The sequence below is a fragment of the Pseudophryne corroboree genome, chromosome 5, assembly GCF_028390025.1.
Source record: "Pseudophryne corroboree isolate aPseCor3 chromosome 5, aPseCor3.hap2, whole genome shotgun sequence".
Taxonomy (NCBI): domain Eukaryota; kingdom Metazoa; phylum Chordata; class Amphibia; order Anura; family Myobatrachidae; genus Pseudophryne; species Pseudophryne corroboree.
Window position 1 is genome coordinate 531,152,406 of NC_086448.1, and position 19,189 is coordinate 531,171,594.

The following is a 19,189-nucleotide window of genomic DNA, read 5'->3' on the forward strand; positions in this document are numbered from 1 at the left end:
ATTCAATGTCTATCCATTGTATCCAAATCCTCTAGTAGTGTGCATGACCACTTTACTATTACTTTAGAAATCCATGCACAGCCAATAGTGGGCCTTAACGCCACCCCTGAAGCAGTGTATATGGATTTGAGCATAGTGTCAATCTTACGATCAGCCGGTTCTTTTAACACAGTAGATCCAGGGACAAGTAAAACCACCTTTTTTGACAGTCTGGAGACTGATGCGTCAACTATGGGTGGGTTTTCCCATTTTTTTCTATCCTCCTCAGGGAAAAGCAACCAGAACCCTTTTGGGGATCTGGAATTTTTTCTTTGGGTTTTCCCAGGATTTTTCAAATATAGCGTTTAATTCTTTAGACGCAGGGTAGGTCAGCGAGGCTTTCCTGCTCAGGTGGCGGGTCAGTAATGTTTAACACATCTCTAGTGGCCTCAATCATGAGCTGCACCCCCTTTGCAAGGGACGCCGTCCCCCTTAGCACGTCCCAATCACAGTCTGCAGTATCAGAGTCGGTATCATTGTCATCTTGCATAATCTGGGCAAGTGCACGTTTCTGTGGGAACATGCTAGGGGATTTTGCAGGAATAGGAACAGAGCCTGACCAAACTGCCATACACTTCTTCAACACCTGAGTTTCAGTCTCAGTATTAGCTACCCTAGTAGAGATCTGAGATATCATTCCTTTGATAGAATTTAACCACTCAAGCTCAACAATAGGGATCTGAGACAAAGCATTACAAGCCTGTGTACATGGAATGGATCCCTCCTGAGAGGAAACATCTTCTGCAGCATATGACATCGCTATGGAAGATATTAAACACCCACACGCACATACACACGGAAATGTCAGGCACAGTTTCCCCCCAAGTATGCCACAGAGAGACACAGAGATTGGAGCCAACCCACACACAGCGCTTTCTGTGTTAGAACTAATAAAACTACCAGCACTATCTGTGTACCTTAGACTACACAGACTTTACACAGCCTCCCCCCCCCCCCCCTTTCTACAACCCCCTGGTACCGCACAGGATAGCTGGAGTTGCTTAGAAGGACAGCTCTCCCTGACAGCATCTGTGTACAGGAACTGCAGGCAGGAAAATGGCGCTGAACGCTGCTGGGTCCGCTCTGAGGAGATGCTCCGCCCCCCGAACATGGCGCTGCTTCCCACTTTTCATTTTATTATACTGGCCCGGGGATGTCTGCTGGCAGTGATCCGGGGACCCTGAAAGGCTTGCTGGCCAATGTAGGGTACAGGCGCTGGCTCAGGGCGCCCCTCACAGCGCCGCACTATGTACCCCTGAGCCCTGGAGCGCAGTTAGTACTGCGCTCCTTACCCTGTTGCCGCCATCTTCACACCGGCTCCCCGCTTGCCAGGGGGGGCGGTGACTCACTCAACACCGAAGTCTTCTGGCTCTATACGGGGGTGGCGGCATGCTGCGGGAGTGAGCAGTCGCCTGGAGTGGCTAACGATCAGCACCCTCAGGAGCTCAGTTTCCTGTCAGCGGAGATAGTGGTTCAGACCCCTCAGGGCGGACACTACTCCTCCCCTCCCCCCCCTTTGTCCCACGAAGCAGCCTCCCTGTGCCTAAATTACTCTCAGGAAAAAAAATAAAACTAAAGAAGCTCTAGGAGCTCCCCTAGCTGTGACCGGCTCCTCCGGGCACATTTTCTAAACTGAGTCTGGTAGGAGGGGCATAGAGGGAGGAGCCAGCCCACACTATTAAAATCTTAAAGTGCCAGTGGCTCCTAGTGGACCCATCTATACCCCATGGTACTAATGTGGACCCCAGCATCCTCTAGGACGTAAGAGAAAACAGTGTTAAAGGTCAATGTTAAAGTTTACAGCACATAAAGTTTAAGTTACCATATTTGAAATAATAATAAAAAATAGATAAATCTATTTCTCCAACGTCCTAGTGGATGCTGGGGACTCCGTAAGGACCATGGGGAATAGACGGGCTCCACAGGAGACATGGGCACTTTAAGAAAGAATTTAGATTCTGGTGTGCTCTGGCTCCTCCCTCTATGTCCCTCCTCCAGACCTCAGTTTGAATCTGTGCCCGGATGAGCTGGGTGCTGTTCAGTGAGCTCTCCTGAGCTTGCTGTAAGAAAGTATTTTGTTAGGGTTTTTTTTTTTCAGGGAGCTCTGCTGGCAACAGACTCCCTGCATCGTGGGACTAAGGGGAGAGAAGCAGCCCTACTCTCTGAAGATAGGTCCTGCTTCTTAGGCTACTGGACACCATTAGCTCCAGAGGGATCGTACACAGGATCTCACCCTCGTCGTCCGATCCCAGAGCCGCGCCGCCGTCCCCCTCGCAGAGCCGGAAGACAGAAGCTGGGTGAGCATGAGAAGCAAGAAGACTTCGAAATCGGCGGCAGAAGACTCCGGTCTTCACTGAGGTAGCGCACAGCACTGCAGCTGTGCGCCATTGCTCCCACACACACCTCACATACTCCGCCGACGGCGCCGACACCTGATTGGATGGATATGTGGAAGATTTTAAATGATAATGTTAATTCCTTGCATAAAAGGTTGGAAAAAGCTGAAGCCTTAGGACAGTCAGGGTCTCAGCCCATGCCTGATCCTATGTCGCAGAGGCCGTCAGGGTCTCAGAAGCGCCCACTATCCAAAATTGTTGACACAGATACCGACATGGATTCTGATTCCAGTGTCGATTACGATGATGCAAAGTTACAGCCAAAATTGGCCAAATCCATCCGTGATATGATTATAGCAATTAAGGATGTGTTGCACATCACAGAGGAAACCCCAGTCCCTGACAAGAGGGTTCATATGTATGGGGAAAAGAGGCAGGAGGTGACCTTTCCCCCTTCACACGAGCTAAATGAGTTATGTGAAAAGGCTTGGGAATCTCCAGATAAAAAACTGCAGATTTCCAAACGGATTCTTATGGCATATCCTTTCCCGCCAACGGACAGGTTACGCTGGGAATCCTCCCCTAGGGTGGACAAAGCTTTAACACGCTTATCCAAGAGGGTAGCCCTGCCGTCACAGGATATGGCTACCCTCAAAGATGCTGCGGATAGAAAGCAAGAGGGTACCCTGAAGTCCATTTATACACATTCAGGTACCTTACTGAGGCCAGCGATCGCGTCGGCCTGGGTGTGTAGTGCTGTAGCAGCATGGACGGACACCCTGTCTGAGGAGCTTGATACCTTAGACAAGGATACTATATTGATGACCCTGGGGCATATAAAAGACGCTGTCCTATATATGAGAGATGCTCAAAGAGACATTAGTCTACTGGGTTCTAGAATAAATGCTATGTCGATTTCTGCCAGAAGGGTCCTGTGGACTCGGCAATGGAGAGGTGATGCCGACTCAAAAAGGCACATGGAGGTTTTACCTTACAAGGGTGAGGAATTGTTTGGGGAGGGTCTCTCGGACCTGGTCTCCACAGCTAATGCTGGAAAGTCAAATTTTTTGCCATATGTTTCCTCACAACCTAAGAAAGCACCGTATTACCAAATGCAGTCCTTTCGATCACAGAAAAGCAAGAAAGTCCGAGGTGCGTCCTTTCTTGCCAGGGGCAGGGGCAGAAGAAAGAAGCTGCACAACACAGCTAGTTCCCAGGAACAGAAGTCCTCCCCGGCTTCCACAAAATCCACCGCATGACACTGGGGCTCCACAGGCGGAGCTAGGCCCGGTGGGGGCGCGTCTCCGAAATTTCAGCCACAAGTGGGTTCACTCCCAGTTGGATCCCTGGGCAATAGAGATTGTGTCTCAGGGATACAAGCTGGAATTCGAAGAGATGCCCCCTCACCGATACCTCAAATCGGCCCTGCCAGCTTCCCCCCTCGAGAGGGAAATAGTGTTAACTGCAATTCACAAATTGTATTTTCAACAGGTGGTGGTCAAGGTTCCCCTCCTTCAACAAGGAAGGGGTTATTATTCGACCATGTTTGTAGTACCGAAACCGGACGGTTCGGTCAGACCCATATTGAATTTAAAATCCCTGAACATATACCTGAAAAGGTTCAAGTTCAAGATGGAATCGCTCAGAGCGGTCATCGCAAGCCTGGAAGGGGGGGATTTTATGGTGTCTCTGGACATAAAGGATGCATACCTGCATGTCCCCATTTATCCACCTCATCAGGCGTACCTCAGATTTGTGGTACAGGATTGTCATTACCAATTTCAGACGTTGCCGTTTGGCCTCTCCACGGCACCGAGAATATTTACCAAGGTAATGGCGGAAATGATGGTACTCCTGCGGAAGCAAGGGGTCACAATTATCCCATACTTGGACGATCTCCTCATAAAAGCGAGGTCAAGAGAGCAGTTGCTGATCAGCGTAGCACGTTCTCTGGAAGTGTTACGGCAACACGGCTGGATTCTAAATATTCCAAAGTCGCAGTTGATTCCTACGACTCGTCTGTCTTGCCAGGGCATGATTCTGAACACAGACCAGAAAAGGGATCATCTCCCGATAGAGAAAGCTCAGGAACTCATGACACTGGTCAGAAACTTATTAAAACCAAAACAGGTGTCAGTGCATCACTGCACTCGAGTCCTGGGAAAGATGGTGGCATCATAGAGGCCATTCCCTTCGGCAGGTTCCATACGAGGACCTTTCAATGGAACTTACTGGACAAATGGTCCGGATCACATCTTCAGATGCATCGGTTAATCACCATATCCCCCAGGGCCAGGGTGTCTCTCCTGTGGTGGCTGCAGAGTGCTCACCTTCTCGAGGGCCGCAGATTCGGCATTCAGGACTGGGTCCTGGTGACCACGGATGCAAGCCTCCGAGGGTGGGGAGCAGTCACACAGGGAAGAAATTTCCAAGGTCTGTGGTCAAGTCTGGAGACTTGCCTTCACATCAACATCCTGGAACTAAGGGCCATATACAACGCCCTACGTCAAGCGGAGACCCTGCTTCGCGACCAACCGGTTCTGATTCAGTCAGACAACATCACCGCTGTGGCTCATGTAAACCGACAAGGCGGCACAAGGAGCAGGGTGGCGATGGTGGAAGCCACCAGAATTCTTCGCTGGGCGGAGAATCACGTAAACGCACTGTCAGCAGTATTCATCCCGGGAGTGGACAACTGGGAAGCAGACTTCCTCAGCAGGCACGACCTCCACCCGGGAGAGTGGGGACTTCATCAAGAAGTCTTCACGCAGATTGCAAGTCGGTGGGAACTGCCACAGGTCGACATGATGGCATCCCGCCTCAACAAAAAGCTACAGAGGTATTGCGCCAGGTCAAGAGACCCTCAGGCGATAGCTGTGGACGCACTGGTGACACCGTGGGTGTTCCAGTCGGTCTATGTATTTCCTCCTCTTCCTCTCATACCCAAGGTGCTGAGAATCATAAGAAAATGAGGAGTGAGAACAATACTCATTGTTCCGGATTGGCCAAGAAGGAATTGGTATCCAGATCTGCAAGAAATGCTCACAGAGGACCCGTGGCCTCTGCCTCTAAGACAGGACTGGTTGCAACAGGGGCCCTGTCTGTTCCAAGACTTACCGCGGCTGCGTTTGACAGCATGGCGGTTGAACGCCGTATCCTAGCAGAAAAAGGCATTCCGGATGAGGTCATTCCTACGCTGATAAAGGCTAGGAAGGACGTGACGGCTCAACATTATCACCGTATATGGCGAAAATACGTTGCTTGATGTGAGGCCAGGAATGCCCCTACGGAGGAATTCCAGCTGGCCGTTTCCTTCACTTCCTACAGTCGGGAGTGACTGTGGGCCTAAAATTGGGTTCCATTAAGGTCCAGATTTCGGCCCTATCCATTTTCTTTCAAAAAGAACTGTCTTCTCTACCTGAAGTGCAGACGTTTGTAAAGGGAGTGCTGCATATTCAGCCTCCTTTTGTGCCTCCAGTGGCACCTTGGGATCTTAACGTGGTGTTGAGTTTCCTGAAATCACACTGGTTTGAACCACTCAAAACGGTGGAATTGAAATATCTCACGTGGAAGGTAGTCATGCTACTAGCCTTGGCTTCGGCTAGGCGTGTCAGAATTGGCGGCTTTGTCACATAAAAGCCCCTATCTAGTTTTCCATGCGGATAGAGCAGAATTGCGGACCCGCCCACAATTTCTGCTGAAAGTGGTTTCATCCTTTCATATAAACCAACCTACTGTGGTGCCTGTGGCTACTACTGACTTGGAGGATTCTGAGTTACTTGATGTGGTCAGGGCTTTGAAGGTTTATGTAGCCAGAACGGCTAGGGTCAGGAAAACAGAATCTTTGTTTATCCTGTATGCTTCCAACAAGCTTGGGGCGCCTGCTTCAAAGCAAACTATTGCTCGCTGGATCTGTAACACGATTTCAGCAGGCTCATTCTGCGGCTGGATTGCCACTACCAAAATCAGTTAAGGCCCATTCCACTAGGAAGGTGGGCTCTTCTTGGGCGGCTGCCCGAGGGGTCTCGGCATTACAGCTGTGCCGAGCGGCTACTTGGTCAGGTTCAAACACTTTTGCAAAGTTCTATAAGTTTGATACCCTGGCTGAGGAGGACCTTGTGTTTGCTCAATCGGTGCTGCAGAGTCATCTGCACTCTCCCGCCCGTTTGGGAGCTTTGGTATAATCCCCATGGTCCTTACGGAGTCCCCAGCATCCACTAGGACGTTAGAGAAAATAAGATTTTACTTACCGGTAAATCTATTTCTCGTAGTCCGTAGTGGATGCTGGGCGCATGTCCCAAGTGCGGACTTCTTCTACAATACTTGTATATAGTTATTGCTGCACTAAGGGTTATGTTATAGTTGCATCAGGGTTGAACTGATGCTCTGTTGTTGTTCATACTGTTGACTGGGTAAGTTTATCACAAGTTATACGGTGTGATTGGTGTGGCTGGTATGTATCTTGCCCTGGATTACCAAAATCCTTTCCTTGTACTGTCAGCTCTTCCGGGCACAGTTTCTCTAACTGAGGTCTGGAGGAGGGACATAGAGGGAGGAGCCAGAGCACACCAGAATCTAAATTCTTTCTTAAAGTGCCCATGTCTCCTGCGGAGCCCGTCTATTCCCCATGGTCCATACGGAGTCCCCAGCATCCACTACGGACTACGAGAAATAGATTTACCGGTAAGTAAAATCTTATTTTTATTCACTTGCAGTGGGTGGCTCCTACCTTTAGACTTAAGATGGGCTGCAATTGCCCAGCTTCTGCTGGTTGTACATGGTACACCACATACACATAACCTACCTTAAGCTATGGCATACAGCGACACTGGCAAGGAACACCACAATACATTTCCAATATATTTCTGGGACTGTGTGTCTCAATTGCTACTGCGCCTCTGTGTACACACACTGGGGGTCATTCCGAGTTGTTCGCTCGTTATTTTTTTCTCGCAACGGAGCGATTAGTCGCTAATGCGCAATGTCCGCAGTGCGACTGCGCCAAGTAAATTTGCTATGCAGTTAGGTATGTTACTCACGGAATTACGAGGTTTTTTCTTCGTTCTGGTGATCGTAATGTGATTGACAGGAAGTGGGTGTTTCTGGGCGGAAACAGGCCGTTTTATGGGAGTGTGTGAAAAAACGCTGCCGTTTCTGGGAAAAACGCGGGAGTGGCTGGAGAAACGGAGGAGTGTCTGGGCGAACGCTGGGTGTGTTTGTGACGTCAAACCAGGAACGACAAGCACTGAACTGATCGCACTGGCAGAGTAAGTCTCGAGCTACTCAGAAACTGCACAGAGAAGTCTTTTCGCAATATTGCGAATCTTTCGTTCGCTATTTTGATAAGCTAAGATTCACTCCCAGTAGGCGGCGGCTCAGTGTGTGCAAAGCTGCTGAAAGCAGCTTGCGAGCGAACAACTCGGAATGAGGGCCACTGTCAGAAACATGGCAAGGACAACTTATTAATGACTTAGACTAGACACATACGCAGTTGCAAAATATCAACCCTTTGCAAGAGAACGGGCATTGCGGTCAAGTCCGAATCAGGCCCAATATGTTTTGTGCTACGGAAATGGGTACAGTGGCGTAAATATATATATATATATATATATATATATATATATATATATACGGGTGTGTGTAGTGTTCTGAAAAAAAAAAGTATATATACATATTTCATTGTCATTTATTTTATATTTGTTCCTGCATAGCAAGCCTGCAGATTCTAACAATATGAAGCTACTAATTAGAATTGTCAGTTCAAAACCATTGTAACTAGGCAGATTTATGTAGTGTGAGCATGCTCAGTCATTCACAAAGCTGATTATTTATCTGACAATTATTTTACAAGTGTCATACCCAGGATTAGAACCCAAAATCTATTACACTGGAAGCAGGCTCCTTACTGACAGAGCTATTTGCTACTGTATAGGAAACATGAGAATTCTAACTATATAAAGTTCCTTGTAATTGTCAGAGAAGTAATTTCATATAGTTAGAATTCTCATGCTTCCCATACAGGAGTAAATAGCTCCATCAGTATGGTATCTGCTGTGGAGCTACACATCCTAGTATGTCCTGCCTCAGTTTTAGCATACCTTAATAGCAAAACTGTGACCAGGCATGCTGGGATGTGTAGTTCCACAGCAGCTGGAGGACAAGAAATTTGTCTCATAGTGCAATTAAAGCTACATACTCGTGGTAATATTAGGCCACATACCAAGAGTACATGAATATATGCTTATCTTTGGGTTGTGTAAACTAGGTGATCCTCCAGAGGTGATTCAGCTGCCAGATTGTTGCCCCATGGGTTTTTCCTAGATGGTGCAGTGTCAGAATGACCTTCTTTAAGGCTTGTTGGCTTAGTTAAATGAAAGATAAATGTATTCCTCTAGTTTCTTATCAAAGATATAAAAGTGGTGAGCTTATCTGGAGCAGTTATATGCTGGTGGTTGCTGAGATAAAGAGTCCACGCAGATTCCAGTCCAATCTTTCGGTAACTCCTTGAGTTCCAGGGTAAATACCAAGATGGGTTGTTATTCTTGTAGCACAATGGGGGTAATTCAGACCTGATCGCTAGGCTACATTTTCGTACAGCGGGCGATCAGGTCTAAACTGCGCATGCGTATGCACCGCAATGCGCAGGCGCATCGCACGGGTACAAAGCGAATCGCAGTCAGCGATGGGTTTGTGCGAAGGATCCATTTGCAAGGAGATTGACAGGGAGAAGGCGTTTGTGGGCGGCAACTGACCGTTTTCTGGGAGTGGTTGCAAAAATGCAGGCGTGTCCATGCGTTTGCAGGGAGGGTTCCTGACGTCAATTCCGGTGCCGGACAGGCTGAAGTGATCGCAGCTGCTGAGTAAGTCCTGGGCTGTGCAAAGACTGCACAAGATCTGTGTGTACATCTCTGTTACACATGCGTTCGCACACTTGCACAGCTAAAACACACTCCCCCTGTAGGCGGCGACTAGCTCTTCGTAACAGTGCAAAAATCGCCTGATAGCAATCAGGCCGGAATTAAGCCCAATGTTCCAACACATTTTACCCTTTTCCTAGGATTTCCTCAGGGGGTATCTGAGGTAGTCCTAGGAAAGGGACAAAATGCATTGTATATATCATTATAGAAATTCTCAAACACAATCCTCAAGGCACCCCAATGGTGCAAGTTTTAGGTAGATCCATGGCTCGGCAGAGATGGTAAATCAAATTGACTGTGATGCTAATTAAGTCACCTGTGGTCAAACATGGATAAACTTAAAACCTGGACCGTTGGGGTGCCTTGAGGACCACGTTTGAAACCTCTGAATTAAATCATTAATTGTACATTTATTTATTGCATTATGTGGCACATGTCCTTCATTCTTTTTCTCTCTCTCTCTCTCTCTCTCTCTCTATATATATATATATATATATATATGTGTATATATAGAGAGAAATATATATATATATTTTATGATAGTGGCTTAGGGGTCTATGTACTAAGCCTTGGAGAGTGATAAAGTAGCAACCAACCAGATCCTGACATTTTTCAATCACAGTGGGTAACATGGCAGTTAGAAGCTGGTTGCTTGGCACTTTATCTCTCAACTTTATCTCTCTCCAAGGCTTAGTACATAGACCACTATTTGCTCTAAAATAATTGTCCTCAGTAATATTATAGGATTCATTTTTCACCTATCACATTAGTAAGGAAAATTCTATTATAAAAAAATCAATGTATTTTTAAAAGAATCTATATATATATATATATATATATAAAAGGCAAATACCACTGACCTATCACAAAATCTCCTGAACCATTAGGACTAGGAACTTGACATTTGGACAGTAGCTTGCTTTTGTGACGTAGGCACCCACTAAGAAGGGATTTTTTTCAAAACTCCACCCACAAAGGGGTTAAAAGGGGTGATACTGGGTGTGGCTCCCCTATCTGAATAATGAACTGCTCTAAAACTGCCACTGGCAAGGAACTCCAGCCTTATGGTTCATGAGATTTTGTGATGAGCCAGTCATATTTGCCTTTTAAGTACTTAACCAACCTATTTCCAGTCAGGAGAGGATAGTGTCTCAATTATCAGATGGTAACCTGTCACTTGAACTAAACATTGCCAAACCTCTCAGAGAGTAATAGGAGGAAAGGAGAGAGAGATATTTTGACTGTTAAATGCATTAAAGGAAAGCTTGATAGTCAGCAAATGCTTATCTGTTGTGTAAAGGGTACCGACAGCTCTCCAAGTGACCTTAAATGTTGTGCGAAAATCTTTACCTTTTTTACGTCAAAGGAGGAGCCCTAAGGAGAGTGAGAAGCTAAGCAAGGGCTTAGGGCCCATTGTAATAGAGTCAGCCTATCCCTGCAAACCTTACATATTTAACATACAGCGGGTGGAGCTTGACCGGTAGTCCCAGCATTTACAGCACTGAGCAGGGAAGGATCAGAGGCAGGATGGGGCAGAGAAGGAGGCGGATTATTCTCCTCAGCGCCAGCCTTTTGACAGCATCAATCCAGGGAAGGCCTGCACGGAGGTATGGCCTGACAAAGATTGGCATTATACTTGAAATTCCGTAGCGAAGCACGAGTATTCAACTAGTAATTTATATATAAGACAGCTTTTAGGGCTGTACAGCCTGAAGCCCCTAATAGTACACTATGGGTAGCGATTTAGCATAGCATGGGCTTCTTGCTGGAAGTTCCTACTGCTAATCACATTCTGGACTGGCAGCCCTGTGTGAGATGAGTAGGAAGAGCTTCCAACTGAAAGCCACTCCACAGCCAACCCTGTCTCTTGCTACCTGCCTGATCATACTCACCGAGGGGCAGAGCCGAGAGTCGGGGTGAAGACAAGTGTCAGAGGGGGGCCGGGCCAAGAGCTGGGAACCAGACCTGACTCAAGACCTCACTGGGGGTGGCAGCACTGTGGCGGATTTTTCCTGGGGTGGGAAAGGGGGGGGAGGTTGAGTTTGGCTTCAGTTAGATTTATGTATTTTCACAAATTCAGTCCAAAATCAGGAGACAAGAGTTGATATTTGAATGACAATTAGCAAAATGCTAATTTTTATTTGTTTCTTCACCACTTCTTAAGATGGTTTTAACAATATGGGAATTGTTAGTGACACAAAGAAAAAGAGATTCATGAATCACTTACCTCTATCAACATGTACAAGGAAAGTAAAGTGACTCCGAGATTATAAATAATTAAATGGTTTTTAAGAGAGAATGCTGGCCTGTTCTTCATATAGTTAGTCCCCAGCCATATGGAAATTAAATATAGGATAGTCAATGAAAAGGTGGGAAGGTATGAGTCCAACAGGAACCATCCTCTAACTCTTGGATCTGGAAAAATGAAAAAGTCATGAGAACCCAACATATAAAAGAAAAAGGAAAAAAAAACATATTAATCACAAGCCTGGTAAGTACGGGCTCTAATAAGTGTATTTAATCCTTATCATGTAAAACACTCACCTGGAGTGAATAGGCACAATGCAATTAGAAATGGTTCATTAAAAGAAGAGTTACACAACAACGTGTGTGTTTGTGTCTGTATGTATATATATATATATATGTGTACAGAAGAAGCTAGCAGCGCCAAAAATACAGTATCTATGTTAATAAACAACAGTATAGGAATAATATATATGCTCTGTAATAAGTATCAGAACAACACCTGTTGGACACTCCCTTATGCAATTTAGGGCGTCAGCTTGGGTACCTCAAAGAAATTGTAAGCACTGGTATGTATGCCTACTAGTTCCTAAAAATGGTGGAGGGGGGGGATGAGGTATTTCAAGCGACCAAGGTGTCTAGTCAATAATTGAGAAAAGCAGGTACTATAAAAAATTGAAATTTTAATATTGGGAGTACACTAAAAAAAGGGGGGGTAACATGCAATAAAATGTAATAAAAATATAGCTAGGTTAGTGTAAAAAAGAACTAGGTTTAGACTAAAAAATACAGTAGGGGTAAATTTGTCAAAAAATCATAAAAGTACATAATAACACTAAAAAAAAAAAAAAAAATTTTAAAAAGCAAAAAATGCATAGGATAAAATACAGAACAGGTGAGGAGAAGTAGCTTATCTTATCAAAGTTTGAGATGAGATCAGAATGTCACCCAACGCGTTTCGTCCCTCATGGACTTCATCAAAGGGTACTGTAATGCTAGAGACAGAACCTATTTATGCCTTGAGACTGGGGAAGTAATGCTGACCTCACTTCCTGTTGAGTTAATTGATAGCAGCATGTCTATAATAAAAATGCAATTCTGTGCGGGTGAATTTAAAGAGGATAAGATGGAGACCATAGCTAGTATATTTTCTAATTAAAACGAGTCATGATTAGGGTTTAAAACGTCAGAAACATGTGTAATAAGTCACTTCCGGTCCGGAGTCTGTTGCTGATAACATCCGCCCCAAGTCTGCCACACTTCCGCCCCGCTTCCGGCGGCATTGAAACGCTTCTGCGCATGCGCCTGGTGGGCACAGGCGTGATGAACTCAACTGTTTCCTTTGCTTTTTACTCGGAGCGGCGGCCATCTTTTTGGTTGGTAATATGAAATACGTCACAGTGCTTCTTACTTGGAGCGGCGGCCATCTTGTTGGTTGGTTACATGAAAAAATGTCACAGTGCTTCCGTGAAAGTGATATTCAAAAAACGTGAATGCATCCATTAATGCGGTGTGGCTCCCCAGCGGGTATATAGAAGGAAAAGAAAATTGCTTAATTCAGATGGCAATAAAAACGGAGGACAATGCAAAGAAATAAGTTATATATAGAGGAGAAAAAATTGAAGCATATTTAAAGAACTGAAATTAGGAACGATCAGATATATATATGATATACATATGAATACTAATGAATGGAACAATATACAAACATTTGTAAGGGGGCAGGAATAAATATAAAATATAAAAAAATATTAAAATATATAAAAAAATGAAAAATATATATACAAAAGGAAAAGAAGATGTATATAAATAGTAAATGCTTGATGCGCAAGTGGAGTGTCCACGAGTAAACGGAATGAGGATCTGAGTGAAGGGAAGGCATTAGGGAAGGGGGGGGGGGGGGAGGGGGGGGGAAAGGCAAGGAAACGAAAATTGTTTTGGGAACCAAGTAGGTGAACCAAGTAGGTGAACGGGTGGTAACGTTAGAAAGATGAGGATGTGGCTATCGAGACGAGGTCCATAAGTACTATAGATGAAATACAATCATATATGTACGTAGTCCACTGAGAGTTTGTCCGAAGTTTCCCCTCTTTTGCCTAAGTGATTACAACACCCGGTATCCCAAGGAGGTCTCCCATCCTTGTACTGACCGGGCCCATCCTTGCTTAGCTTCCAAGATCGGACGTTGTTGGGCGTCCCCAAGGAGGTATGGTTGTAATATTTATGGCTAGGTTGGAAACATATTCCTCTCATTTCATATAATGATGATATTTGTCCAGTACTTAAAGAAATATGGAGGAATAGAATACAGGAATTAGCAAAGTGGGATGAGAGATGTAGGGGTGTAGAGTAAATAAGGTGAATTTTTAACAAATGGTGGTAAGTGGAAATAAGCTTAAGGGTGGGAGTAGCTTAAATTACAAAAAAGGTGCTATCTCGTACCCTTCGTTGAAACCATCCGGATGGAGAGTGTTGAGTTCGTATATCCAATACATCTCTCTCCTAGAAAGGAGATTTGAAAGGTCTCCACCTCGGGCTCCCAGTGCTACTAGTTCAATGCCTTTGTACGTTAATGTCTCTGGATCCGAGTTATGGAAAAGGTGGAAATGTTTGGAAACTGCATGGGTGAGGACTTTATTCTTGATATTCCTAACATGTTCCTGGATACGTATTTTAAGGGGTCTTTTAGTTTTTCCTATATACTTCAATTTACATGGACACTCCAGAAGGTAGATTACTGACATGGTGTTGCAATTAATGAATTGTTTGATCTGATACTCTTTTTGGGTTTGAGTATTTTGGAAGAACTTTCTGTTAGGATGGAGGTATCTACATATGTTGCATCTCCCGCATTTGAAGCTTCCTTTGCATTTTGGCATTGTGCTTTTGGCTGGTGGATTCTTCAACATGCTAGGGGCTAGTGTGTCTTTGAGACTACGAGACTTGCGGAAGACCATTTTTGGCTCTTTGGTGAGGTAATTCTTCAATATGGGGTCCATAAGGAGTATATTCCAATGTTTCTTGAGGACCTTCTTAATGAGATTCTCGTGTCTACTGTATGTTGTGACGAATTTCACTGTTTCTTCCTTGGCGTTCTTTGTTTTGTACTTGAGAAGATCCGTTCTTTCTGCAGCTTTGGCCTTGAAGGTGGCTTCTTCCAAAAGTCGGTTCGGGTACCCCTTGTCTTTGAATCTTCCTTTATACACTTCAAGTTGTTGATCTCTGTCCTCGGTCTTCTTACAGTTCCGTGTTATTCTTGTGAATTGGGATAGGGGAGTATTGTCTTTCCATTGTTTGCGGTGATTGCTCTTGTAGTGGACGTAGCTGTTCATGTCTACCTTCTTTATGAAGTTACTTGTGATAATTTCCTCTCCTGAGTGTGTTAAAATCAGATCCAGGAATTCAATCCGTTCTGTATCTACATTGGCAGTGAACTTAAGGTTCATGGTATTAGACGAAATATACGTTAAAAATTCGTTAAAACATAACTGGTCACCTTCCCATATTATAATGATGTCATCTATGTAGCGTTTGTAGAAAATGATGTTTCGTTGGTACGGGTGATTGTTAAAAATGAATTCCTTTTCCCACTGCCCCATGAACAAATTAGCAAAACTAGGTGCAAAAATCGTGCCCATGGCGGTTCCGCATATTTGAAGATAAAACACATCTAAAAAGGTAAAATAATTGTGTTTAAGTATAAAATTCATGAGCTCACATAAAAACAGTCTATGGTCTTCTGTAATTTCAGGATCCGAAGAAAGGACATTATTACATGCCTCAATTCCCTTATCATGCTCTATACAGGTGTAAAGGGATTGTACGTCTATTGTGGCCCACCTGTATGTGTCTTTCCATTGTAATGTTTCCAAAAGGTTCAAGACAGATGTGGTATCTTTCAGGAAGGCCGGTAATTCCATTACATACTTCCTCAGGAATATATCCACGTATTCCGACAGGTGTGAAGTCAAAGAGTCAATACCAGCCACAATTGGTCTACCAGGAGGTTTGTCCATAGACTTGTGTATTTTCGGGAGAAAATAAAATATGGGGGTAGTGGGGTTGGAATTGAGGAGGTACTGGTATTCATCCTTCGTAAGTATCTCCTTTCTGAAGGCTTTTAGAAGCATTACCCTCAGGTCTTCCACAAACTGTTCTTTCGGATCACAGGGCAGTGGCACATATGATGTCTGATCCCCTAACAATCTGAGTGCTTCGGTAACGTATGCTTCTCTGTCCATAATGACCAACCCCCCCCCTTTGTCAGCAGATTTTATAACTATGTTGTGATTATCTTGTAACTGTTTTATAGCTTCCGTCTCCCTGTTGGAGAGGTTCTTCTCCTTTATAGATGGAATGTTGGCCTCACACAGATCCTTCTTTACCAGCTCGTAAAAAAGACCCACATTATGACCTTTTGATTCCAATGGGTAGAATTTAGATGTGGGTTTCAAGCCTGATTTTGATTGTTCATAGTTTTGTATCACCGCATCTTCTTTTTTCAGAAAATGTCGTTTAAGGGTAATTTTCCTTATGAATTTATTCAAATCGATGAAAACCTCGAACTTATTCATACCCTTTGTAGGTGCGAATGAAAGGCCTTTGTTAAGCAGTGTAGTCTCATGATTTGTCAAATTATGGCTAGACAAATTGAAGATGCCCTTAGGTGTGGGTTGTTCTAGACTAGATTTCGTTTTTTGTACAGTCTTGACCCTCCTACCTCCCCAGGAAGTGAGGTCAGCATTACTTCCCCAGTCTCAAGGCATAAATAGGTTCTGTCTCTAGCATTACAGTACCCTTTGATGAAGTCCATGAGGGACGAAACGCGTTGGGTGACATTCTGATCTCATCTCAAACTTTGATAAGATAAGCTACTTCTCCTCACCTGTTCTGTATTTTATCCTATGCATTTTTTGCTTTTTAAATTTTTTTTTTTTTTTTTTTTAGTGTTATTATGTACTTTTATGATTTTTTGACAAATTTACCCCTACTGTATTTTTTAGTCTAAACCTAGTTCTTTTTTACACTAACCTAGCTATATTTTTATTACATTTTATTGCATGTTACCCCCCCTTTTTTTAGTGTACTCCCAATATTAAAATTTCAATTTTTTATAGTACCTGCTTTTCTCAATTATTGACTAGACACCTTGGTCGCTTGAAATACCTCATCCCCCCCCTCCACCATATATATATATATATATATATATATACTGTATATAACCAGCAGATGGCGTGAGGCGCCTTTCTTTACTAAGCATTTCAAGTACTATGAGTGCCGCTTACATGTAAGAGATATATACTGTAAATATATATATCTCCTGTATAATAAAAAGCTAATGTTACTCCTTACCTCTCTCTCTCTATATATGTGTATGTGTGTGTGTGTGTGTGTGTGTGTGTGTGTGTGTGTGTGTGTGTGTGTGTGTGTGTATATATATATATATATATAATCTCCTACATAATAAAAGGCTAACGCTACTCCTCACCTTTATAGGGGGAATTCAAGTGTTTTGCGCATTCCTTCAGCCCGGACCATGAGAGAATGGCCGTACACACTACACAATGTAATGAATGATGGAACAATACCTCATCCCATTTTTCATTACACTGAACGGCCGGGCATACAATATCGTCTGATTGACTGTGCAGCATGGCCAACCAGGTGATGTCACTTGTGACACGTAGGAGCACGCAATTGTGCATACACACAAGATGTTGTATGCAATCTGTCATTCCAATGCGGCAAATCATCCTAATATCATTCTAACCCTAAATAATCTCCCATTGGCACTACCTGAAATGATATACATCAAGTTTATAGCTTTGAATGGGTTATCTAGGATAGACATTCAGGTCTGCTTTCTCTGCAAATGGAAACCAGACTTTCTAGTGCACGTACGCCATCTTCCCAAATATCACTGAGAAGATGGTGCTGGCCAAGGAGGGAGGACCCACTTCCTGAAGCAAGTACAGTAGGAAGCAGCTGCCCTCCCCTTTGACCCCCCCCCCCTCCTCTGGATTTGAATGGTACCCCCGTGGAGTGCACGACCCCGCAATTAATATTTGTTTCAATATCCTACATTTTTATGGGACATGGATATGCCCCTTTTAGGTCACACTCCCATGCCAGTACCTGGGCCCAGCATGGCTCTCAACGGCCCTGCTGTTAGCAGCAACAAAACTTTCCTTTGATCCAATCAGCATGACTTAAGATTTATTCCTGCTTAACTGTTTTTCATCTTTGCATCAAACCACAGTGTGGCGGTCTGCGGTAAGTCACAAGGTTATTTGAGGTCAACCACAAGACTGACTTCAATTAACCTTGTGGCTTAGCACAGACTGCCAATTCCAACCATGGACTTTAATGGGAATTTTTTCCCATTGAAGCATGATGCTCTTTGATTATCTGGCGGTCCCCAAGTGACATATCATATGGAGGTCCGCCTTTCGGGAAAGGGTATCTATGTTGTAAACTCGCATCCTATTACATTGTCGAGTTGTATGTGTGCAACGGCAAAACATGTGGATGCGAGTATTGCCATTGCGAGTTTTGGAACTGCAGGAACTATGCGAGTTTGCATGTTCTCGCACCCTATTACATTTGTGAGATCAGCAAAGCGTGTAAGTTTAGCACTGAACGTACATTTTTTTTGTTAAATCGCATCCCATTACAATCCTATAGATTGTAAGCTTGCGAGCAGGGCCTTCCTACCTCTATGACTGTTTGTTATCACCCAGTTTGTTATTGTTATTTCAAATTGTAAAGCGCAACGGCATTTGCTGCGCTATATAAGAAACTGTTACTAAATAATAAATAATGTGGCCAAATGTGTTAGATCACATTTGGGCTGATGCAGATTTGGACACAAGTTATTTACAGAGTGTATTCTGTGTACTTTTATCAAGCATAGAGGAAATGCAGAGTCATAAGAAATGCAGAGTCATATGCAAACCAAATGTATGTCCACATGCAACTGATGGGGCCAGGGGCATGAAAAGGTTGTATCAGGCTATATTTATGTAGGCTAAGTACATTAAACTCTGCATCGGGCGAATGTACGGATGTAGTTTTATGTACGCAATGTGGGCACAATTACTTTCTGTTAGGGGACTCTGCTCCTTCCACAACCTAGATTTGCTGATGTGATTAGCTAAAGGTTGCTCAAGCCCTGCCCACTTACAAAAAATGGGTACACATGGATGAGCAAGAGTTGAAAGAGGAAGTCAACAGTTGTTTGCCCTTGTGCAAAACAAACCTCTTTATATTTAATCATTTAAGCATTTGTTTTGTGAGAGCAACTACACTGCAATGACAACACCAATTTTGATGGTCCAGGTGTTATTTGTTAGGGTGTCTGATGTAGATGTGCAATAAAGTCGCAGAATGTTGTGGTCAGGTTTTTGAGGAATAATGTGTTAAAGTCGTGATTATTTTTCAATAGAAAAAGCATGGAGTGTTTTTCCTTTGGGTTGTAGATTGCAGCAAAGCACTTGCCAGTTTTTTCTACCCTAAATTCAGTTGATATACTGAATTCTTCAGTAAACTGTTAGGATACAGTAAACTTTAACTCGGTGGTTCCCAAACTTGGTCCTCAAGGACCCCCAACAGTTCATATTTTCCAGGTCACCCAGAGGTGCACAGGTGTATTCA

General features: G+C 44.0%; 1 protein-coding gene and 1 pseudogene across 1 annotated transcript in view; both read right to left on the minus strand.

The window, feature by feature from the left end:
- ELOVL2 (ELOVL fatty acid elongase 2) overlaps window positions 1-19,189 on the minus strand; it is a 317,659-nt gene that overhangs the window by 83,011 nt on the left and 215,459 nt on the right. The window contains exon 3 of the mRNA XM_063923159.1: window positions 11,520-11,707. Within this exon, the coding sequence (XP_063779229.1) occupies window positions 11,520-11,707 (188 nt within the window). The remainder of the gene's footprint in view (window positions 1-11,519; window positions 11,708-19,189) is intronic.
- Window positions 13,638-13,756, minus strand: LOC134930148 (5S ribosomal RNA; annotated as a pseudogene).